Below are 25862 nucleotides of genomic sequence, written 5' to 3'. Positions count from 1 at the left end.
TTTCGAAGACTCACTTCGCGCATTTGTAGAGGGCCGGCATAATCGATACCTACGCGCTCAAACGGTCGTCGCTGTTGTACACGAGTGTCAGGCAAGTCAGCCATGTATGGCTGTAAAGGTTTCGCGTCGTGCCGTACACATACGGTGCATGTTGAAATTACACTATGTAATACGGATCGTAATGACACCACCCAAAACTGTCGCGAAATAAGTGTGGCTAGAACACGCGGGCCGGCATGACACGTTGCCCGGTGCCCTGGTATAACAATAGGGAAAAATGTGACCTCTTATGTAACAAGATAGGATGTTTACAGTCATAATTTAATGTGGAATGACGCTGGCGACCACCTACACGTAATACGCCTGCCGGGTCAACAAATGAAGATAAACGAGCCAAAGGTCTGGACGAAATGCGACTCCCGGAGGACAATTCACGCAACAACACTGAAAAATACACCCGTTGCGAATCGGCTGCTAATAATTGGGCCGCGCGATCTAATTCATCCTTGCGCAAAAACGCGGAATTGATTGATTCGGATCTGTGTGATACAAATGGACGGTCGTCACCACTCCGCCTGAGCGCAACAGTGCGGCGGCACGCGCACACAAATCTACGCATATATGCTACAACGCGCTACATGCGATCGTAATCTGAAAATCGATCGAACCATTCACCCATTATGTCGTCGTTACGGGTGGTGAAAGAAACATGATAGGTTTCTGGCAAGTCACATAGTGGGATTGCAGGGCGATAATCGTCCCATTCCGTTGGGTCGCCGCGCGCTATTTGAGGACCACGCCAATATAGCTCGAACTGTGATAACACGCTTGGCATTATGCCGCGCGACGCGCAATCGGCGGGATTATTGACTGATTCCACGTATGACCAGGTGCAATCTGGCAACAACGTGCGAATCTGGTGCACGCGATTAGACACATAAACTTTAAATGATTCGTGAGGTACCTTTAACCTCGAAAGTACAATCATCGAATCGGACCATGCCCGGACACCAATTATATTAAGCTGTGATGATAAAATATCACGAAGACGGCCTAGCCAACGAGCTAATAATAGGGCGGCATTTAATTCAAGGCGCGGTATAGTGATCGGTTTTGTTGGCGCCAGTTTTGTTTTCGTACCGATGAGAAACACTGAATGACCGGTTGTGACATCGGCCATGCGTACGTAAACCACTGCCGCGTACCCACGCTGTGACGTATCACAAAAACCGAGTAGATAGCCCTGGCACGAATTAAGATGTCGTGGAATACGAATTTGTAATAACGATGGCAAATCAGTCACAAACGCTCGCCACTCGTTAGCTATTTCGTTTGGAAGGGGGTCGTCCCACCCCAATCCGGAGACCCAGGTACGTTGCATGACCAATTTTGCCAAAAACACGGATGGACCAAATACCCCGAGCGGGTCGAAAATACGGGCTACCAACGAAAGAATGCCACGTTTTGAAAATACAGGAGACGGGGTGGGACTTAGGGCGCAATGGAAATGGAATTTTACCAGGTCATCAAATTCAGCTGGTGGATTATTAGACTCATATGAGAGTAAACACTGAAAATCTGATACATGAGAAACATTTAGTATAGGTAGTAATAAGTTAATAATAGTTTTATTTAATCATTATTCATTATGTTCTAACCATTAAAAACATTTCTATGTTCTAAAAACCTGTCTTCCAATTGCTGAATGAAAGCATCGATGAACAGAATGCATATAGTTGTTCGAAAATAGGCTTCTGGTTCAAGTTCTTTATCATTTGTTGATGGATTAGCTCAATTTTGTTGTCTCTTATTTAAACGTTTGATTGAAATGGTAACATCCAAAAATTCAGCCATTTTCTTATATACATTTAATATATTAATATTAGGGAGGGTAAAAGTACAATTAATTATATTTTATAATAATTTGATACTTTTGATTTTTCAAACATCTTATGAAATTCAACTTCTATGTTTTGTCTTAGCACTTTAAGAGCATTTACATTATCATCAGCTGTTCCAACAGCTTCTCTTAAATCGATTTCTATTCGTTGAAGCTGTTTACATAAAGGTGGTCTATATGAGAATAAAACCTAAAATAAAAATAAATACTTTAATACATTAAAATTAAAAATTAAATAATTAGATAAATAATGTATTCAATATTTAATATCTTTATCAAAATTGATAAATACATTGTACAACTATAAATATAATATCTAATCAGATATATTTACTTTTATGACTTGTAAAGATATTAAAAATGTTTAATCCATTAACTTTAACAATAAGTTAGCATCCACAGAAGATGCATCAGTCCACTCAGATATATTTTCCAATGAGATTACTACATATGGAAATAGTTCTACAAAATCATTTATCGCATCGTATCGTTGAACGCACCGTGTTGCACATAAACGTTTTAAAGTCTTGAATTTTGGTTCCAAATCACTTTCATCAATTGCTGTTAAAATTACATTTTGACGTTTTGGGAAATTAAAAAAACAATACATTTTTTGAACTGTCCCTAAGCAATTTCTAATTGGCTGGATATTGCAAGCAGAAGATACAGCTAAATTTAAGGTATGGGCTACACAGTGCACGTATAAGGCTTTGGGATATTTAACTCTAATTATGGTTTGAACTCCTTTAATGTGACCTGACATATTTGAGGCTCCATCATATCCTTGCCCACAAATATTATCACAATTAATTCCACATGCGTTGAGACCTAAACAATATTAATACAAATTTTAATGTTAAGAACAATAACTAATTTATGTATAATTTATAAATTACCACTTAATATAATGAAGCTAAATTTTCTCCCGTTAAACTAGTAACTTCAGTAAATTTTAAGAAACTTTCATGAACGTTAATATCTTTTCCAGTACCAACTAAGTATCTAACACAAAGTGTAAGTTGCTCCTTTACAGATACATCCGTAGTTTCATCAGCTAATACACTAAAATAGCCTGCATCGTTAATTTCTTTCACAAGTTTTTTCAAAATTAAATCTCCACAACTATTTATAATCTCGTTTTGAATAAGAGGACTGATATATTTGTTTCGGTAGTCCGACGAAAGAAAATTTTTCATGTAATCAATATCTTTAGTTTTATATTTTAATATTTCACGGAAGTTTCCTTCATTTACTTTAGATTGCTCTGTAATTAAATAATTTTATATCTTCAAATAATCTTTATTTATAACAATATTAAGCTAGTATAGTAACTAGTAAGCATCAATAAATAATAATAAAACTATAATTTTTACAATACAACTTACCATCAAATGAAATTGAACCAAAATCTCGATGGCCTCTTAGAGCAAGTTCTTGGCGGCCACATAACATAACACATTCTATAATACAACTCAAGCGTTTTCGATTTTCAATTACTTGTTTATTCCTGTATAAGTAACAAACATTACATATTAAATATTTAAAAATTGCATACAATTTCAAACTTGCCTTTCTTCATTTAGAGTGTTTATTATTTCTGGTTCCTTTTGCGTACAAATGTTTAAAAATTTATCAGCTTTTAGCAATGCTAATTTGTGATATTCATGATTAGCATGATTGCTTAAAGTCTTATAATTATAAAATAAATAAATAATAAAATTAATATGTTGCATTTTAAAATATATAGAAAATACAATTTAATACTTACTTCTAAAGCTTTTTTAAAGCTGTCCATTGGTTTCAATACAAGTACACTAAGCTTTTGACCTCCAATTCCACCAGTTTTTGAAAAAATCACACAAACCTTACAAAAACCACCCTGTTTAATTTCTGAGTATGCTAACCACTTGTATAATTGTAACCAACGATGTTGAAATCTAAGATTTCTAGTTTTATTCTTTTCAACCAATGGGAATTTATATGTTACTTCCGGAATCCATAAATTAGTTAAAATCTACATAAGTTAATTAACAAAAAACTATCAATAAGTAATTAAAAATAATAATACTAGGTACTTCTTCAATAATAAAACAATAAATTAATTAATATTTTACTTACAAGATTTTTTTCAGCGTCTTTTAAATTACAATTTATATACAAACCAATATCATTTGTACGTTGTAAAGGTTGTGTTGCATTATTAGGTTCATCAATTTCTAATTCATCCAAATGCATTATTTTTGGAGGTGTAGAAATAATGGAATCATCATCAGAATTTCGTTTGGATTTAGACGTAATTGTACTAGTTATGGCTGGAGGAGTAGTCGAGGGTAGTTGGAAAAAATTATTTAATGTTTGCTGCTTCTTCATTATTATTTATTACTTTTATTCAAATTTTAAGACAATATTTATTTAAGTAGGTACGGTACAACATACGAGGTACAACTGACGGAATGTCGATTTTAATACAAAATTGATAATATTGTAGTGTAAATACGTAAAACCCATCCGTGCATTATATAATAATAATTTCTTAAAACATTTCCAGAAGTAGGAAAATGTATTATTAGCCACACGACCATGCGGGCGTCTTCGTCGCAGCGTTGTTATCGGCGGCGGTGGCGGTGGCACGACTGAACAGACAAAGTCTATTCTTGTAATAATTATATTTATGAAATAAAAATTTACAAAAATCCTAGCTTTTTTTTTTTTCCTTGTGATCTTGGAATGCCCTAACGGCTAACACTAAAAACACTATTTTATACAATTCTTTAAAAGTTATATGGGGGGGATCTGACCCCCACATCCCCCCTTGTATACGCCCCTGCTTGGATTGAATATTCAGTTCAATTGGATGCAATTTTTTGTTTTTATTGTCGTCATTTTGCTACTTCTACATCTCATGAAAAACAGCAAGATGTTTTAATAGTTTCAGGGTACAGTGATTGGAAAAATATTTCAGGAATTACAAAAAAACATAATGAGGCAAATTCACATAAAACGTCGTTTGCAAAGTATCAAGGTTTTGTGACATCGAAAAGTGTTGGCGCGGTCACATTGCAAATTAATAGTCATGTTGAAGAAAATATAACTAAAAATCGAGAAATACTAAAAAGTATTATTCGTTCTATTTTGTATTGCGCACGGCAAGATATTGGTTTACGCGGTCATTATAATGTAAATACTGAACAAACAAACAATCAAGGTAATTTAAAATAATTAGTTGATTTACTATGTTTAGAAAACGAAAAGTTTGATAAAGACTTAAAGTCTTTTCCTAAAAATGCAAAATACACATCAAACATTGTACAAAATGATATTTTACTTGCGTCTTCCAATATTATTACACAAACTATTGTTAAAGAAGTTAATGAAGGTAGTTCGGTGTACAGTTTAATTGTGGTTGAAGCTCGAGATGCTTCAACGTTAGAACAAATGTCAATATGCATAAGGTATGTACATAAATCAATTATTAAAGAACGATTTTTAGGATTTTTACAAGTATTAAAGTTGGATGCACATGGTCTCACTCATTGTATTATCGAATTTTTAAATGCAGTTGGTTTAGACATTGAAAAATGTATTAGTCAGTCTTACGACGGTGCGTCAGTGATGTCAGGCTCTACCAACGGGGTACAAATAAAAATTAGAGAGCTCTCTAAAAACAAATGTCCGTATATACACTGTTACGCTCATCTATTAAATTTAGTTTTAGTCGATGTTGCTAAATCAGTTGAAATAGTTGACGACACGATAGGATTACTGGAAGCAATTTATGCATTTCAATCAAGTTCAACTTTACGCCATGGCATATTTTCTGAAGTCCAAAAAGATTGCGAAAATGTATTAAAAGTACCCCAACATAGCGATACAAGATGGGTTGCTAAATACAAAGGTATTCATTTTTTTTTAATTCGATATGAAAATGTTATAAAAGCTTTGTCTATATGTTCAAAAAGTTCAAAAAAGAATGAAGCCGCAGAATCCAAAGGCCTATTAAATCAGTTTTGTTCTTTCAATATTATATTTGTTCTAACATTTCTTGATAACATTTTATCAACTGTTAACACACTTTCAATACACTTGCAATCGTCAACCCTCGATATAATTAAATGTTTAAAATTAGTTGAAGCTACAAAAGTAGATCTTGAACGTTTACGTTCAGATGAACATTTTAGTAACTTCTATACAAAATCTGAAATTACAGCTTCGAATTTAAATATTTCTTTATCAAATGATAGAAAACGACGTACGAATATTAATAGTACATTAACTGATTATGTTATAACTTCAACGACTGGTTTTAAAAATACTGATATTACGATTCAAAATATGCGAGATATGTATTTTACAGTGGTAGATAATATATTAAGTGAAATGAACAAAAGATTTAACGACAATTCCGATTTTTTATCTGCAATATCAGTATTTAATCCGACATCAAACAATTTTTTAAATGATAATTTTGTTTTAAAATTTACGAATTATTATGACGATGATGATAAATATTTTTCGGATAAAGTATTGAGTCAATGCAGATTAGCAAAAAATATGTATTTTGGCTGTAAAAATATTATGGATTTTTACAAAGAAATATGCGATATGGGAAAGTCATTTGAGGAGATTAAATCGGTTATTGAATGCGTGTTGGTTATTCCAGTAAGTTCGGCATCAGCCGAAAGAAGTTTTTCAACTATGAGAAGAATCAAGATATATTTACGGACATCTATGACTACTACGCGTCTTCATAATTTAGCATTGATATCAATCGAAAGAGAGTTCAGTTCGGAGTTGTTGAAAGATCCTACTAAGATAATTGACGAGTTCGCCAAAATGAAAAACAGGCGAATTCAATTTATTAAATAAATACTTATATTATAAATAGTTCTTAATATTAGTACGTCATGTTACACCTCATGGCTCATACTTATGACTTAAAAAGTATAATACAATTTTTCTTAAATTTTAAAAATGTTTTGACTATACAAATTATTTTTATAACCAGGCCTGTCCTAAATTTTTAAGCCATACCTAGAGTGTCCCATGGTATTTTGATTTGCATTAACGTTTACCAAGATTATTATGATAGGTATAGGTCTATTCAGACCTCTTGGGTGCACTTGCCTCGTGGTCGAGAGTGGTGGTTCAGTAAGTAAAGCAGTAATGCAGTATACTTACAAGTGGTTTGAGACTGCAAATGATGCTGATGATCGTTCGGCTGCTGAATCGTCGGTGATGCTTTGACTGCTGAACGTTGATGACGATGATAGAATGATGATACTGCGATGATGTTAGTAATATGATACTTATTTACTTACTTACTTACTTACTTGGTAGCACGGCTTTCGCCTATATACTATTCCAGGCTTTTTTGCCTTTGCTAGTAGCTGAAGTAGGAGATGGATTTTTTTTTTTTTTTTTATTATAATTTTACTTTAACTTGTTGCCCAAAGCCTTATTCTCGGACGCTGTTTATGTCTTGAGGTATATAAAGAGGGGGAACACCTGCCAATGGTTCTTATATGGTTGTACCATGAATTAGCGATTCTATGAAAAGTGGCTGAGGCATTTTTTTTAATGGTTTTTTGGATAGGAATGAACCCGACTGTGTGCAGAAGCACCGAGTTCCTTACAAAGGTCGGCTGACCTAAAATTATCCTGATGCCTGTAGTCTGAACCGCCTCAATTTTCTTCCAAGTGGATGAGCTGACAAAGGGTGCCCATGCTTCTCCGGCGTAAGTTAGGATAGGGATGATGTACATTTGGAACAGGTTTAATTTGGTTCTAGTGGGGATTGGGCTTTTTTTATTTAGAATTGGATATAGTAAACCTCGAATTTGAGTAGCTTTTTTGATAATGTTGGATGTGTGGGTGGAGAAACTGAAGTTGCGGTCAATAGTTACTCCTAGATATTTAACGCTCCTAGACCAAGGGATTTGAACATTATTTATATTGATATTTTTGATTTTTGCAGTTCCTGTACGGCCAAACAGGATTGCAGAGGTTTTTGATTCATTTATATGGAGACGCCATTTCTTAAACCAGTCTGAAGCCAGGTTTATTTGTTTTTGGAGTTGGAAAGATGCAAAACGCGCATTGTGGTTTGAACAGTAAAACATTGTGTCATCCGCAAATAAGGAGACACGAGATTTAGGAAGTGTAGGTAGGTCATTCGTATAAATATTAAAGAGCGTAGGGGAAAGACAAGAGCCTTGTGGTACGCCTGCATTTGCCTTCCTTATTGACGAGTTTTGGTTTTCAATTTTTACGGAAAAGGTTCGTTCTGAGAGGAAAGATTCTGTGATTTTGATAAGTTGTAGAGGGATATTCATGGACATCATCTTGTGGAGAAGCCCGTCGTGCCACACGCTATCAAAAGCTTTCTCAACATCGAGGAAGATAGCAGCTGTTTGAATGTTTTGGTTGAGATTTTCGCTTATTTGGTCCATCAGTTGGAGAGCAGTTGAGTGATTTTGGCGGAATGCAAATTGCTCATCTCTTATTTTACCAGCTAAAGATTTTTGGAGAGATTGGAGGATTAAACGTTCGTATACTTTTGAGAGTGAAGAAAGAAGAGCAATGGGTCTGTAACTTTCTGGTAGTTGATGATTTTTGCCAAGTTTCGGAATGGAAATTATGGACGAGAGTTTCCACACGCTTGGAAAGTAACATAGGTTGAAGCAACCGTTTATTATTTTAGTTAAGTCTAGTAATTTATTTTTGGGTAGAAACTTTAGGGCAGTATTTGTGATTTGGTCTCTGCCAGGGGCTTTGTTCTTTGCTAGCTTGGATATAAGTTTTTGGATTGATCCTGGAGTGGTGAAAATATTGGGACCAGTAAGCACTGAGCCTCTGAGGGCCGCGATGCTTTCCTTTACTTCAGGTAAATCTGGGCCCTTGAAGGTAGAAAACTGACGTTCAAGGGAGTCCGCGATGATCTCAGATTTCTCTTTTGCAGAGTAAGACAAACCGTTTGGTCCTAGTATTGGGTGTACAGCTGGCTTTTTCTTTAGCAAACTCCTGTTTAGCTTGTATATAGAGTTTTCGTTTTGGTTCATGGAAGCTATGTACTTGTCCCATTCGTCCTTCCTATGCGTTTGTAGCATCAGTCTAATGGTTTTGATTTTGGAATTTAGCGATCTTTTAATTTGGGGGTCACGATTTAGTTGCCATTCTCGGCGGATTCGGGTTTTTTCATTTATTTCTTGTTGAATTTCCGCGGGAATAACTAGGCGACGACTGACCCTAACGCCAGTGTACGAGCAGTTGTCAAGAGCTGATTGGATGGAATTGGTGAGTGCTTGGATGCTGATGTCAATGTTTTGCTTGGAGTTGGTAAGAAGAGCCGTGTTAGGTTTTTCTGCATTGATTGTGTGATAAAACTTATCCCAATTGATTTGAAGGTTCGGAGGTGGGGGAGAGGTTGTGATAGGTGAGTCAGTTAATTCAAGTAGAATTGGATTGTGATCAGATGATAACTCGTTTAGGTTTGTGACGTGTACTAGAAGATGAGTGCGGATTAAAGCAATGTCTAATACGTCAGGTCTGCATTTGTTGGAGCTTGGAAAGTGTGTAGGGATGTCAGGGGCGAAGATTGCGTAGTCATTTTGCAGGAGGTGGCTATAAAGAATTGATCCGGCAGCATTTGTCTTGCGGCTGTTCCAGAGAGGATGTTTTGAGTTTAGGTCACCAGCAATAATAAAATTATCTGCACTATTGATGAGAAGGTCGAGGTCAGATGTAAGTAAGGGTGACGACGGGGGTTTGTATACCGAAGAGATGAGAGTGGTTTTATTACTAATTTTTATTAATATAGATGTAGATTGAAGTTTTGTATTTGTGTCGATTTGTTGATGGACTATTTTACGATGAACTAGGATAGCTGTGCCGCCATGGGCTGGAGAACCACGGATTTGCGGAAGGTCATTCCTGTATGTGATATAATTTGGAATCTTGAGGCTTAGATTTGATTTGAGATGAGTTTCATTTAGTAGTATAATATCAGGTTTGTTAGTGAAAATGAATGCATCGAGTTCATTAATTCTTTTTGTAATGCCGTTAGCGTTCCAATGTACGATTTTTAAGCTAGAAATCATTGTTGGTTTGCGAATAGGGTAATAAAGGACTTAATAGTGGATATTAGCATGGATTTGGGATCATCCGATGTGGACAGAACTGAAAGGAGATCAGTTAAAAGTTCGATTACCTGCTCGCTGCTTAAAGTCTTCTTGGACTTAGTTGCAGAGGCGTAGTCCACTTTAGTGGTATCGGCACTATGAGATTGAATAGGTTGATCTGTAGGGTGTGAGGGGTTTGGTTGTGGATTTTTGGCTAGCTTTGCATTAGCGGCTTGAGCGAGATATGGACAACCACGGTAATTTGCTGTGTGTTTACCACCACAGTTGCAACATGTTGGGTCTTGATCGATAGTTTTGGGACATTGGCTAGCTTTGTGTTCACCTGAGCATTTAACACATCTAAGCGGGTGGGTGCAGTTGGAGGATCCGTGGCCTATGCGTTGACATGCGAAACACTGTGAAGGTCCTGATTTCTTATAGGTCTCAACAGAAACTTTAACATAAAATAGATCAGTAATTTCATAGATATGTTTGGATGTAAGGCTATTACCAATGATAACTAAGCAAATTGGCATTGGTTTGTTCACTGGGCCAAAGCGTTTAACAAGTTTAACGTCAAAATTTAACGACTCTAATTCACATTGAATTTCGTCTGTAGAGATGTCAGTGGGAACACCTTTTAGTACAACTTTTAGTGTACGTTCATCTGGAAGTTTTGAAGTCACGAATTGGATGTTCTATTCAATTAACATTTTCTGGATTAGTCTGTAGTGGCTAATTTCTCGGGTTTTAATAATAATTGAGCCGTCGGAAGTTGCTTGAGCGGATACTTATTTGGTAGAATGCACCCGTATATATACCCTTTGTCTGCTTCGGGTACTTTCCTCATTGGCGGGAGGCTTTGTTTTGACGAGTGAATATTACATCAATCCCATAACTTGTTAGGCATTATTGGTGTCATTTTCATTCGTCATTTTCGTTGACAATACTTTTCGATAACCGTCTCGTTTTTACTTATTGTATGCTTATTCATGTTATATTATATTGTCATACGTAGTGAATTAGTGACCGCGAGAGCGACCGTTTTAAGTGTGGTCGTTTGTGCCGTATCAATTGTTTCAAAGGCAGATGAAAATTATTAAAAATCATTAGTCACAGTTGTTTTTCTATAAGCATTTAATGTTCAAAAATTGACAAAATATGGAAAAATCACGAAAATTAGCAAATTATTTTGAATTAAGAATTCATAAAAATTTTTCTTTTTAAATCTAAGATTTTAAAATGTAATACAAGATTTCTTATACGATTATCTATCTTTATCAAAAAAAGAATGTCTGTAAGAAAGTCAAATTAAATTTTTATGAGCGTTTGAAATTCAAATTTTTACAACATTGGATGTTCACTCGATTTCTCATATAGTGTTTTCCTTATTTTGTTGTTATTCAAAAACGAATAACTGTAGATACATAAAAATATTCCGAATAGTTAATTACTGCAGCCATGTGTTCCTTACAGAGAATAAATCATCGTTTGATGCGTCCCTGTATGGTGGTGGTGCATATGAAAGTGCTGTAGGTGAGTACTCCAATACACATTAACTCTAAAATTATAAAAATATACTTGTTGAATCAATTTCAACTAAACTATAATAAATTATCCTGTTTACTCAGAATAATGTCTTCTCTCGCTAATAAATCGAGTTTAAAATTTGTAATAAAAATTAGTTCAGGTGCCGCGATACGAACCTATACCGATATGCATTTTATAACGATCGGTTTATTTTAATAAAAGTATTAATATTTTTTTCAGGTCAGTAACGGTCTGCTGTCTTTGATGTCTCATATAAGATAAGATTAAATTAATATTCTTGATTTTTATTAGGTACCTATATGAATAAGGTAAAGATAATGCGTCGTATATGATGCGTTGAGGCAGGCGCGGCCGTATGTGTATAAGTAGGAGTATATGACGTGTATAAGTATGATGTCGTTTACACTCGTACTAAAGTCTAAAATATTACACCGGATATTATTCATGTCGAACTATATAGTTATCGAAGTGATTCCTATGCCATTTTAAAATGAGTTAAGTTTATTAAAATAAAATATAAATTGTATTAATAATGATATGGATACATTTTATAATGGGGGGGGGGGGGGGCTTCGTCAAATTCGTAGACATTTATTGTCTATAAATAAGAAAATCGATATATGATAAGTAGAGTTAATATCCAATGTTGTAAAAATTTGAACTTCAAACGATGATATATGAACAGAGGCAAAAAATATTTGGCTCGAGGCGGTTTGGTCTGGCAGCGAATTTTCAACAAACAATTGATAAAGAGTTACCACAACGGGGCCGTCTTTAAAACATGCTTACAATGCAGAAAGAAAACTTTCGTGTAAGGCGTTGGTGTTGGTGTCTTGGATAGTATTATGTATGCTTTGGCGGTTAAAATAAACATCAAGCCCCGGATAGTTATGAACCATGTATACGACTGCACCACGACTGCACCGTGTAGTAATCTTGAATTATCTCCCTATATAAAGCAGAGACCCGAGGGCGCCGCCTAGGTATAATTTTTCAACTACCAATGAAAAATTACCGTTTCCCTGCAGATGGAACAACGCCGAGAGCCGAGTGCGGATATAGTGAAAATACTATTTACGATATATAATATTCCTTGGACCTTGGTTGATATACCACATTAATCTCTGATAAGACCTTGGCGCGTCCAAACGTTATCTCCGACACCTCATCAATTTTAACGAATTTTTCAAATTTCTTGGTTTTTGTAAATAATAGTTATAATTAAATATCAATCCAAAATGCCCCGTTGCCGACTGCTAATACTTTGTATTATTTACCGGATTGTCTCTAACTCATCTTGCATCAAGCTCACGAAGTTTAAGATCGAGGAAATAACTTTCGTGAGAAGTAGAACCACACTGGAATGCAACTATGACTTAGAAGGTGAATAATTATACTCAATAAAATGGTACAAAGACGGGAACGAGTTTTATAGATTCTTGCCACAGGCATCTCATCAAGTAAAAGTCTTCGAAGTAATGGGAGTGTATGTTGATGACGATGAGATGCAGTATACGGCAGGAAGCGTTTACCTTAAGGGTCTGGAACTGGGAAGCAGTGGAAGATACTAATGCGAGGTCTCAACCGATGCACCGTCATTTCAAACTGTCTCCAACCGCAGCTTTATGCTGACTACTGTTGCCCTGCGCTATGAAGGACCTCATATATCCAAGGCTGACCCATTCTACACATCGAGCAACTTGTCTTTCACTGTTCAATCACTCGACATCACAGTCTATATATTAGTGTCATTTGTTATGGTTCTTATGTATAAGCGATTATGGACATAATAAAACAGTATACTTTTAATATTTTTCTTTTTTTTTTATACATCACCCATATTGCACACAAACACTTTTTTTGGAAAAGTATAGTATAAATCATTAGTTCTGTGTAAATAATTACTCCTGTGTAATTGGTAAAGCTGGGAAAGTTAGTATCTTTTTTAAAACTATTTTAAGTTAAGTTAAGTCAATAGCAACCATTTTAAATAAACAGCAAACAATAATATTATTATTATTATAGCTTTAAAACCCATATCATTCATTTTATATAGGTATTCATTTTACTGTATGGCACTATGTAACAATACGGCAAACTTTATACTTTTAATAACTATTTAAATAATTATTTTTTTGGACTTTTCTCTTTTGATCGCTCATCTGCACAACTAGTACTCGCGTTAGAAAAGAAATCATGGAAATCGGTCCAGTAGAACTTCCGATATAACTGTCATTGAATAATTTCTCTTAGATTTTTATTTTCTCATACAGTTTTTAGTGGCCAAGCTTTTTTTAAATTTTATTCAAATTTCAAATAATGTGGCACTATGAATTGTGCATTATGGGGATATAAGTAATACAAACTATTAATCGTTTTTTTTTTAATTTTGTTACATTTAAAAGGAATGCATTGAGTTGCCAAGAAGTATTGTTAGCAGCGGTGAATGTAAAATGGTTAAATAAGTTGCGGTACAGACAGTACTAAACTTGATTTGCCACCCGTTGATGCCACATATCACAGCTTTAAATAAAATAAGGGGGGTAAACCACTAGTCAATTTTTTGTACATCAGACTTCCAACTATGTGTACTTTCATGCACTTCCAAGTACTTCCATAATATACTGTCTAGTACTTCCATTTATTTATATATATTTTAATTTACCTAATTATATTTTTAAATACTTTCAACATGTTATACATGACATGTTAAAATATTTTAAATTTTAATACAGTTTAATTTATTAGAAGGTTAAGTAACTGTATGAAATATCTATAATTTTAAATTAGATAATCCAAAAAACTCTTTATAGATTTCATATATTTAATAAAAACGTTATGTACCTGATACGACGAAGAGCCAAAAAATATAAGTATACAAGTGCTACAATACTAAAAATACATTAAAACAACATTCAAGTAGTTAATTAAAATGTATCTTTATCACGCTTGAACAAATAATTTTTTTTTACTCAGTATTAATATTATTAAAATGTAATTTGTAAGTAAGTAGGTACAGACTTTAGACCTATACTAAAATGTTGTTCTTTAAATATTAACATAGGTACAAGTGCTGTATAACAAAAAAAAAGTTGAATATAAATTTTTATTTTAATTGTAACTGCAATAAAAGTAAACAATACGTACCAATTTTAATAATAATAATAATAATAATAATTGATTATAAAATAAATGTGTTTTTGCTTTTAAGTTGTTTTTTACCATACAAAATATAACAATTCATTATTTGTAACCCCTCTTGTAACTATATTACTTAATATTACATATAGAACAAGGCATTAACAATTAAATAATTTATAAAAAGAGAAAAATACATCACAATTACTTAAATTAAACAAAATTTTATCAATTTGTAACAAATTAAAAACATTGCAACTAACAATAATTACTATTTTAATTTTTTATATAATTTAAGAATATTACATTTATCTGATCTTTTAATATCAAATGGATTACAACCGATAAAGAAATTGGTTCATAAAATATGTATTGTTGAGGTATTAATTGTACATCGTCGACTTTAGGCCATTATTTAAACTTATCCAACTCTGCTTTTAAAAATTTTATTTTACAATTATTTTCTGTTATTTCTAGAATACGATCAATATACCACCCACTGCCGTATATGATAGCATAATATTTTTTAGTTTGAAATGTTATATTATCATTAATATTTTCATTTTGACTGTTTTCTGAAGATTTAGTGTCAGCAGAATCAGCATATTTTATTTTTTCATTTTGGGCATCTTCAGAAGAATCTTCATCAGAAGTAACTTTTTTCCAATGATTTTTTGTTTGTTTTACATTCATAGTTACTGATAAACCGCCGCAACCGATCACTGCTTACTCGATCTTTTGGTTTTTCCAATAGCCAACAAAGTTAAGACTTTTTAATAATGGTTGACTCGTTGTTTGATAAATTTATTTTTACAAAAGGTAAATCTATGGGAATCTCATTTTCATTGTCACTACATGAATTTTTGTTTATAATTTTTTCACTGAAGTCTTAAAATTTAGGGAATTTCCACAATTCAATATCTTGCTAATACTATTAACATCTTCAGCAATATTTAAGTAGTTTTTTCATTAGTAAATTGCTGCTAAATAAATCTGCATTAAGTTCTTCTTCAATTATTTTATTTTTTATCATTATTGAATCTTTTTTCCTGTTAGGTTTGTTAAAAATAATGGCTTTTCAAAAACTAAATCTACATTTATAATCATTCCAATATGAGTTTCAGCGATTTCTTTTGCATCATTGAAACTTCTATGTATAATATTTAAAATTGTATCATTAGTAAAATATGAAAAATCTGTTTCTACTATTTCAGTAGATTTTTTCTCCCTGGTAAATTTAATGTCTATTTTAGAATTTAATAATTCAGCTTTAATTTCGTTTATAGCTTCAATACCTTTAAGTCATGACATAATATCTTTCATAGAAAAGTTTACAACAGAGAGTATGTACTTATAAGTGACCGAGTTGCTCTGAAAAATTGCTCACACGTTTGGCTGCAGAAGTTCCATATTGTATACATTTCTGGATTTAAGTTTTTATCTTCTCGAAATCGTATAATAAGGAGTATCAATGAATGAGCATTTATTTCTATGCAATTTAGACAATTAGTCGTTATGAAGCTATTTCCAATATTATATTCTCTTTTATTTTTCACCCAAATTTTCCAAATTCGTAAAAAAATACATTGAATCACATTTTATAAATTCGTTCTTCTGTACTTACTTCCTTATCTAAAAAAGCTGTTAAAATAATTAATATAATTCATAATTTTTAGATAGGCAATTGTTGCATGTGTATTTGGAATATTCACTCAAATATTTAGTACCTTGGTAGATCACATTTTTTCTGCAGACGAAAAATTCATTTTGTTCTCAGGCTTAAGATTGGAAACGGTTAGCAAGTGCATGTCTTTGGAAAATGTCCTTGTTAACTCCATCAAATGATCTACCGTTGCAAAATAATTACGCATTGTTATGATAATATTTGGTTTAAGAAATCGCGTTCTTAATTTTGTCAAAATATGAACCGTGTCTTGAATGCATACTTCTTTATTTCGTTTTCGGTTAGGAATAATTGGTGGCTCTCCAATTATAAACCAAGACAACTACTTATCTTATTCTCGGACATTTCATAATTGATCGTACTAATACTGATACCAATGCTTTGGAGTAGCATTGCTCTAAGTAATCTAGAATCTCCATCTGATGAAAATCCTTATATTTCAATCCTTTGCTCAGTGGCAGCGGTTTTCATGAATTCCCATCTATTCATGACGTCTTCATTAGAAAAACGGCTGTTTGTTAAATAAATAGACAAACAAAATAGCACGGCAGTGTCGTTCAAGGTTTAGCCATTATCACAAGCATAGTTGGCTCTACTTTCAGAATTGAAATACAGTGCAATAGTTTTTGCAGAACTTGCTATGAATGCATTAGTCACTGGACTAGCTCCACAAACTTATGAACACAATATGGGAACAGGAAGAGATACCAAAAGCATGGCGTATTTCCATTATATGCCCTGTATACAAAAAATAAGACATCATGGAGACTGAAAACTATAAAGGGATCTCACTACTCAATGCATCATATAGATTATTGTCTGACATACTACTTACCAGGATCAACCCGTATACCCGAGAAATAATTGGAGAATACCAAGCTGGATGTATGAAAGGAAAATCAACAATAGATCGAATATACATAGTAAAACAGGTTGTTGAGAAGAGTCACAAATTCAATAAAGATATACATCTGTTTGCAGAATTCAAAGCGGCATACAACTCAATCACCAGAGAAAAACTATGGGAAGTCATGGGCCAGTTAGGAATTCCAGCTAAGTTAACTAGGCTAATCAAAGCGTGTTCATTTAATTCAAAAATTAAAATTCGTTTTTGAGGAGATTTATCGGAAGAGCTCCCGGTAACGACTGGTCTAAGACAAGGGGATGCTTTATCATCCGCGTTGTTAAATACTGCCCTAGAATCAGTTATGCGCATAGTTAAGTCCCAAGCCAAAGGCATAGAAATAAAAGACAATCAAAATCTAACAGCAGTTGCTTATGAGGATGATATAATCTTATTAGCCGAAACAGAAAATAACCTAAAAACACGGCAGATATTCTGCTGAAGGAGGGGGCAAAGATTGGCTTGATAATATGTGAGACAAAGGAAAAATACATGATAGTATCTAGACAAATTCACAGAACAGGCTCCATAAAGGTAAGTGTTCATACTTTTGAAAGGGTAAGACATTTTAAATACTTAGGTTCAGATATTAATGAAGATGAGAATAGCCACGATGAAGTTAAAAGGCGACTTATCGTAGTTAACAGGTGCTACTATTGCTAAAGTCTAAACTATTATCAAGAAAATCAAAAATCAAATTACATAAAGTCCTAGTTAAACCAATAGAAATATACTCTATATGCAAGCAGTACCTGGGCGACAACAAAAGCTGATGAAAAAAAGTTAGAAGTATTTGAGAGTAAGATATTGCGAAAGATATTTGACCCAGTCAGAAACAATGAAGGAGATTATGAAGTACGTAGCAATAAAAACTTAGAAGACATAATATAACTATATAACACACCTAGCATTACTGGGACACTAAAAAGCATTCGAAAAGTATGGGTCAGACATGTATGGCGTTCAATAAACCTAATTGGAGAAATAACTACATGGAAACCTAACACAAAACGACCCAGAGGACCACCCAAACAAAGATGGATGGATAGAATAAAAGAAGACTTGAAAATGCTGGAAGTATGGAATAGAGAAAAGTGGAGGCAAATAGCTGTTGCGGCGAGGAGCCTAAAAGGCCTGTATAAAGACAAAGAAGAAGAAGCTACAGAAGTTGACATTTTACTAATTTTAATTACGAAATTATTTGTTAATTTTCAATGTAATAAATTTAATCGAAATTTGAAGTCTAAATAATAATAATGAAAAAAATATTGCTCAACAATTTCTGTTCAAAATTAAGGAAATTCGCAAATTATTTTTCAGTTAATTAAATTTTGTTAAATTTTAGAGGAAATTATACATTAAAACTACTAAGAATAGCTATTTTACTTATTTTGTTGTAATTTAAAAATATTATGTATTCGTGTTTATTATGTATTTCGAGCTGATAATTGAAACTTTTAAAGTTTTAAGTATGATGTTTTATTATATTGTACAAATAATTTCAAATTCAAAGTTTTCGGCAAAAATTAATTCAGCCTATACTGTATTAGGTACTAAAAGTAAATACTAAATCTTATTTATTATTTTTGGCAATTGGAAAATTCGTTAGATGGTAGTGAAATTGCAGTAGAAGATGGCCAATTGCAGGAGAGTTCTGAAATGGATGTACCTCAGAATCTGGACAACAATTTAAAAGCCCATCTAAAAATTTCAATAAAAAAGAAAATTGACGATAAGGTAAAAATAATTGAAAATAGGATGAACGAATCATTTACATTTTTAAAGGTGATTTTTGATTTGTTTTTATAATTTTCAAACTGTATTGTTAATTTAATTATTTTAAACAGGTACGTTGTACCATACGAAGAGTTGTACGATCGTATTAAAGATTTTCACATTAAAACGGGACATGGTGGAATTGTTAAATTACGTATGTCAATGGGTCACAAATATAAAATTGCAAGTTGTATTTGTAAACGCCAATGTGAAACAAAACGATGTGCTTGTTTTAAAGCTTCTGTTAAGTGTAACAGTCGTTGCCATAACACTAATGTTTCTAAAAATAAGTAATAAGAAGTATTTATATAAATAATAAATAATTATAATGATCATGAATAACTTTAATAGATTAAATATTAAACTTAATTTAAACTGGTTGTATTGTTTCATAACAAATCAGAGTTTAATCTATAAAATGTATCTATTTAGTATCTTAATGCCTATAATTTAAAAATACTAGATTAATCTTAAGTATAATAGTAATTGTATCTATGTCATTATTTTTATTTCAAGAAAAGTTACCAATTGATGTTATTAATTAAAAATATTACACAAGGTGTAAAATAAGAGTTTCCTCTTTATGAAATGGAAAAAATGTATGTCCGTTTCATGCACTAAAATTTGACTTACACGATATGATCGTATTTCATGAAATGGATATCCATTTCATGAAAAAATACGTTTACACTAATTAAATGCAATATATATATTAAAAAAATAAATAATGATATAAATAAATAAAATTGTTGCTTATTTACTTATATTAAAAATATTAAAAAATATTTGAACTTAAGATTAATTATTATTTTACTTTAGTTTTACCTTACGGCTTTTGTATATTTATGCATCCCAGTATCTTCTTTCTTTAGATTTTGTTTTTTGTTTTTATTTAATTTTTCTTTTAAATACTCTCCACGGAACATTACAAAATACGCTGCTGCACAAGCAGCAATTAGCGTCTCTGCGTCTGGTCTACAGTACTAGTCATTTTGAACTGAGAAATTTGGTGGCATAAAGCGAAATCTGATAAGCTCGTGGCTCGCCAAGTCACGGTCCGTGGGAATGCTGTAGAAATTGTAGGCTCGTGGTATGCTGAGCATAAATGTAGGCTAGGCACAACAACCACGCTGGGCGAAGTTCGTCGAGTTACGTGGGAACCCGCCTTTATTGTGAAGAAGTTCAAAATTTGATAGTTCAATAATCTTTGTTAATATTTCATTAAATTAATTAATCATAAATTTACACTAAGTTATCTTAAACTTGTAATTGGCTTTATCATTTAAGTATTTATTAAAACCATGTATATTATACTTATTTTACAATTATTACAATGATTTGTTAATTATTTTTTTTATTCTATGAATCGTTTTGTTTATAATGTTACATTATTAATGTTTCGGGTCGATACTTATGCCAGAATGGGCCGAATGCGTTGTATCTAAAATCAATTATATCTCAATCACAAATGCAATGCTTGCTAACACGGTTGTCTACTAAGGTTGGTGTACGGCGTGTTATCGCTGGTTGATACGGCGGACGCTGTGAACTAAAGCGGTAGTAGTCAGAAGGCATGAGGTGCAGCCGGCTGGACTTATTAATGAGTCATGACAAAGTAATTTTGTTTGTCGATTATTATATTATTCGCAATACTCGTCTGTTCTTTACAGTTTATACTTTGATAGTTATTAAAAATGAAAAACTAATTGTACTGTACCGTCTATTGTCTAACGAGTAACGGTATAAGTACTGTATATGTAAGATAAGTATTACACGTGTGTGTGTGTGTATTATAATGGAATACCTAGTTGTAATTCATGAATGTCTATATTATATTATAATATTATATTAAGTGTTGGTCAGAACTTTAGTTACCTACCTTCATGTTACTATAACAAAATTACTTTGAGTTATTTGTTGTTAAATTAATATCAGTTTTTCAGTTGCACCCGTCGAGTGAGGTGCGCTTCAGTTGCTAACGACTAACAATTTACTATGGTTGATGGTAAAATAATTATCACTTCATGTAATTTATCAAGTCAAACCTGCAATATTTGAAAATGTTTTCCTAAAGATATGAACTACTTAGAGATAATATATAGCTTAAAATGCAATGATGATACATTACATGCATGGATAAAATGTTTAAAATGCATGCTTCATGCTAGCATATAAGAAAGGAATATTAGAGTCAAACAAAAGGGCAAGTGTCGAATAAAAAAATGAAAAGGCTATTCAAAAAAAGAAAATACAAAATGGTCTATGGGAAAAATTGGGAATAAAAGTAGATAAAGTTGTGCAAGGCAAAGGTACATCTAATTACTGGTACTATAGGTGGGCGTTTTTTTGAACATGTACAAGAAGTTTCAGAGATAACTGGGTTAAATAAAATACTTATTGAACATTTTATAGTTATTTTAAGTATTTTGGAGTGTAGTTATAATGTTAATTCTGAAAAATACGATAATTATGCGAAAGATACTTTTTTTTTTTAATGCAATATTTACAATCTATACAATAAGTAGTACAATAAGTAAATTTGATAAGGTAGTATAATACAAGACTTGATGACTTAAGGGGGGAAAACCGTCCAACAGTACCTCCTAATAATGGTGGGTTCTCAATGGAGACCTTTTTTTTTTTTATTGTGTTAGGCAAGGGCGTCTCTTGGCTATTTTCTTTTTAACTTTCTAGGAGGGTTGCTGGGGATGGTTAAAGAGGACATGCGAGATATAAGAGGGTTTAGGTGTAGTTTGGAGTGAAACTTTTTGTAGTGATTTTGATGAATTTTGTCTAATTCATTGACAGTTGAAATTTGTAGATCCTTATGTAGTGCGCTGTTAGTCATATACCAGGCGGCTCCAGTTATTTGTCTAAGACATGGACACTTGTAAGGGTCTTATATTGGATGGTTTGGCTTGGCCGCAGATTTGGATACCATATGACCAAAGGGGGGTAATAATTGTCTTGTATATTAATATTTTGTTTTTTAAACACATTGAAGGAGACAATAATGGGCGGAGGAGATGTAGGCGGGTGTTTGATTGTTTTCTTTTCTGTTTAGTGTGTTGGGCCCAGGTAAGTCTTTTGTTTATTCTCCTAGGTATTTGGTTACATTTTGGATAGGGATTGGAATATTATTGAGCGATAATTGTGGACATTCGTTTTTGCTGAGAGAAAAATTTATTTGGACTAATTTGTTTTCGTTTATTTTAATTTTCCATTTTTTTGACCAGTTGGAAATTAGATTTAGATGAAATTGTATATCATGGGTGGCTATGTTGGGGCCTTTGTTTGATGCTAGTATAGCGGTATCGTCAGCATATGTTGCTAGAGTTGTATGGTTTGTTTTGGGTATATCGGATGTGTAAATGTTATATAGTATAGGTGATAGGTCACTTCCCTGTGGTACTCCCGCTTTAATTTTATGATAAGGAGAGTAAGAATTGTTATGTTTAACAGTGAAATAACGGTCTTCTAGATAAGATTTTATAATGAGAAAATATGGAGCAGGTAGAAACAATTTTAGTTTGAACAATAGTCCGTCATGCCCAGGGCCGGCGCTATGATTTGCGAGGCCCTGTGTAATTTATAAAAGCGAGGGCCCTCTCTCAACCCCCCCCCCCCAACCACCAAAGCCCTCGGTCAAGGAACAACAAAAACATAATTGTTACAATATTATTTAAATTTTTATTTTAAGACGGGCTGAAAGTTTAAACTATAATATTACTATTAAGTATTAATTACACCACATTTTATGATTTTATTTTGTACAATTTTGTACAGTATTGTAAGACAACAACATTAAAAAATAAATAAACGTTAACACATTGTTTCAAATTATATAAAATTGGTTTTAATTATTGGCAGAACTGGAATCTGGGTTCATTGTTAATTATAAAACAAAAAATAACTAAATATAAATATTATCAACTGCATACAAATAAAAGTAGGTATTAAGTATAAGCTATATAACATTTAATGTACGTTTTGTAACAATAGAATAATTATCATCTAAATATAATATTATTAAAATATTTTCTTTCTTGCTTTTTTTGCCGCGAATGTATCAACAATGTTTTCTAAATTTAAACTATCTACAATTTCATTTTCTATAGCAATCATTGCTAAGCCACTTAATTTTATTTGTGATAAACTATTTCTTAAATAATTTTTTATTATTTTTAATTTTGAGAAGCTTCTTTCAGCTCCTGCTGAAGCTACTGGTATAGTTAATAATATCCTCAAAGCAACTTCGACATTTGAAAATGAACCTAATGATTTTTTTACCAGTTTTAATGTATATAAAGTAGTCATATTATCGTCTACCATTTCTCGAAGAACAAGTATTTCTTCCAACAAATCTATAGCATCTATGTCTTTATCTTCACCATCTGTTAACACTGTTTGAAGATCTTGGCAATGTTTCAAAATGTCAGTGTCAGCCATTGTTTTTAATTTACTCATGTCGTATAGAAACCCAAAAGTTGAATTGAAATTATTTATTTGATTAAATCGTTTTGACATTGAAATTATTGCTGAATCCAAAATGACAAGAAAATATTGAGTCCGAAAGCGTTGTTCTGAATCTTGTGGAACTTCATCTGGGTTTTCATAATTAAAAAAAGTTTTCTTTTTTCTCAAGCGATGACTTTTAAAAGTAGGCTCAATACCAATACGAATTGCTAAATTCTTAGCAGTCTCTATAGCTGTTTCAAATCCATTATCCCTGTATTTTTTAAGAAATGCAATAAGTCCTTCTAGCATCTTAGTTGAAACATCTAATTGCATACTTGGATTTTGAAAATGCTTACTTACAATATTTACTTCTACAAGTACTTCATACCAAATAATAAGACTTAATACAAATTCAAAACTTCCAACTTCATTTATTAACGATTGTGCTTCACTTTTAGCGATTGGATCATCAGATGTTTCCATGATTTCTTTTAATGCACCTATCACATTTTCTACTTGAAAACGCAGAGCTTTAACACTATTGATGCGACTTTCCCATCGTGTTTCAGACCATTGTTTTACAGTGTATAGCTGACAATGAGATTTAAAAATGTCCCATCTATGAGTAGATGCTGAAAATAAATTATATACTCTACCAAGGTAACCAAAAAATGTTATCGCTATGGTAGAACTTTTTGCAGAATCTCTTAAAACTAAATTCAAACTGTGTGCGGAACATGGTACAAAGAAAGCTCTAGAGTTGTTTTGTAATATTCTGGCCTGAACGCCTTTGTAGGGACCGATCATATTTGCCCCGTTATCATAGCTCTGCCCTCTACAATCACTCAATTTTAGGTTGCTTATGCTTAGCTGATTTATCAAAATATTTGAGAGATTAAGACCTGTCGTTGAATGGACATTGATAAAAGTTAAGAAGTATTCTTTAATTGACGGATCCGGGCTTTCTTCAGAATTCATATGAACTATTCTGACGACTATGGAAACCTGTTCTTGATGATTAATATCAGGTGTAGAATCCATTATGATCGAATAGTGTTTAGACTGTTTTATTTTGCTCAGAATATTTTCTTTAACTTGTTCAGCTATAATTACAATAACAGTTAGTGATTAGATGTCGCACACATTAGACGTACTTCGTGTGCATCGCTCTCTTATCGCGTCGTTATCCATCGTACATATTTCTCGCTAATATTATAGTTTATTTATATTGAGTTTTATTTGATTCAGTTAATCATGAATTGTATAAAATGTACAGATAATGTAATTAAAGAAGATGAAATAATATGCTCAGATTGTAAAATAAGTGCTCATTATTATTGTCAAGGTATAAATGAAAATAACTTTAATAAAATGTCAAAAAATACTAAGAACAAATGGACGTGCACTGATTGCAAAACTAAATGGGATAATAACAAGAAAATCATACCAGAAAATGAAGTGGAACGTGATAATATTAAACAATTAACGGAGTCTGTACAATATATGAGTGATAAATTTGATAATTTCAATATTACAGTTAATAGAATATTAAACGAAATGAAAGAACTAAAAGAACAAAATACAAAACTACTTGTAATTAATGAAAAATTATCAAACGAAGTTCAATTTCTAAAAACAAAAGTGGATGATTTAGAACAACGAACATTAGAAAAAGCTGTAGAGATTGTAGGTATACCGATAACCACTAATGAAAATTGTAAGTCACTAATTGAAGAAATAACACACAAACTTAATATAGAATGTAATATAGTGAATGCTTATAGAATAACAACGCAGCATAAAACAGATATGAAAATAATTGCATGGTTATCTAATATCGATGATAAAAACCGACTTTTATCAGTAGCCAAGAGAATGAAATTGAATGCTAATCAGTATAAAGAGAATTGGCCGCAATCAAAAATATATATAAATAATCATTTAACAAAAGTCAAGCGACAATTACTGGGGAAATCGAAAGCAATGGCGAAAGAAAAAGGATACAAATATGTTTGGATGAACGGAATTGACATTTTAGTGAGGAAAGAAGAACATGGCAAAGTAATTAGAATAAAGGAGGAAAATGATCTAAATAAAATGATATAGGTATAATAAATATATATTTATTAGTCCTTAGAATAAGATTATCAATGTACATAATTTTATAAATATTAATGAATGATAACATAAACGAATTAGTAGATAAATTAAATAATATAAATACAAATGTTATAAATGATATTAATGATTTAAATCAATTTTTCATTGGTAATAATACCTTTACTATTTTTCACTTGAATATAAGATCAATTAGCAAAAATTTTTCTCAATTAT

The 25862-nt window shown here is 32.3% G+C and overlaps 2 protein-coding genes across 2 annotated transcripts; one reads left to right on the top strand and one right to left on the bottom strand.

Annotated features, from left to right (window-relative positions):
- The first annotated feature begins 4880 nt into the window (after window positions 1-4880).
- Window positions 4881-6766, top strand: LOC111036932 (zinc finger MYM-type protein 1-like). The gene is made up of 3 exons (XM_022319225.1): window positions 4881-4914; window positions 5142-5795; window positions 6492-6766. The coding sequence occupies exons 1-3, from the start codon at window positions 4881-4883 to the stop codon at window positions 6764-6766; spliced, it is 963 nt and encodes a 320-aa protein (XP_022174917.1).
- A 13259-nt stretch (window positions 6767-20025) lies between these two features.
- On the bottom strand, window positions 20026-24569 carry LOC111036931 (zinc finger MYM-type protein 1-like). The gene is made up of 2 exons (XM_022319224.1): window positions 23361-24569; window positions 20026-20235 (listed from the first exon to the last, which is right to left on the bottom strand). The coding sequence occupies exons 1-2, from the start codon at window positions 24567-24569 to the stop codon at window positions 20026-20028; spliced, it is 1419 nt and encodes a 472-aa protein (XP_022174916.1).
- Window positions 24570-25862: the final 1293 nt, after the last annotated feature.

Source organism: Myzus persicae, unplaced genomic scaffold, assembly GCF_001856785.1.
Source record: "Myzus persicae strain clone G006 unplaced genomic scaffold, MPER_G0061.0, whole genome shotgun sequence".
Taxonomy (NCBI): domain Eukaryota; kingdom Metazoa; phylum Arthropoda; class Insecta; order Hemiptera; family Aphididae; genus Myzus; species Myzus persicae.
This window is presented reverse-complemented; position numbering and strand designations above follow the sequence as displayed.

What these genes read in the sequence shown, in the direction of transcription:
- LOC111036932 (XM_022319225.1), top strand. Translation starts at nt 4,881, where the DNA reads ATGAGGCAAATTCACATAAAACGTCGTTTGCAAA. An exon ending in CATAAAACGTCGTTTGCAAA is followed by an intron (nt 4,915 to 5,141) that starts GTATCAAGGTTT and finishes TACTATGTTTAG; the next exon opens with AAAACGAAAAGTTTGATAAA. An exon ending in ATGGGTTGCTAAATACAAAG is followed by an intron (nt 5,796 to 6,491) that starts GTATTCATTTTT and finishes ATTTTTACAAAG; the next exon opens with AAATATGCGATATGGGAAAG.
- LOC111036931 (XM_022319224.1), bottom strand. Translation starts at nt 24,569, where the DNA reads ATGGATTCTACACCTGATATTAATCATCAAGAACAGGTTTCCATAGTC. An exon ending in CTTTATATACATTAAAACTG is followed by an intron (nt 20,236 to 23,360) that starts GTAAAAAAATCA and finishes TTCACAATAAAG; the next exon opens with GCGGGTTCCCACGTAACTCG.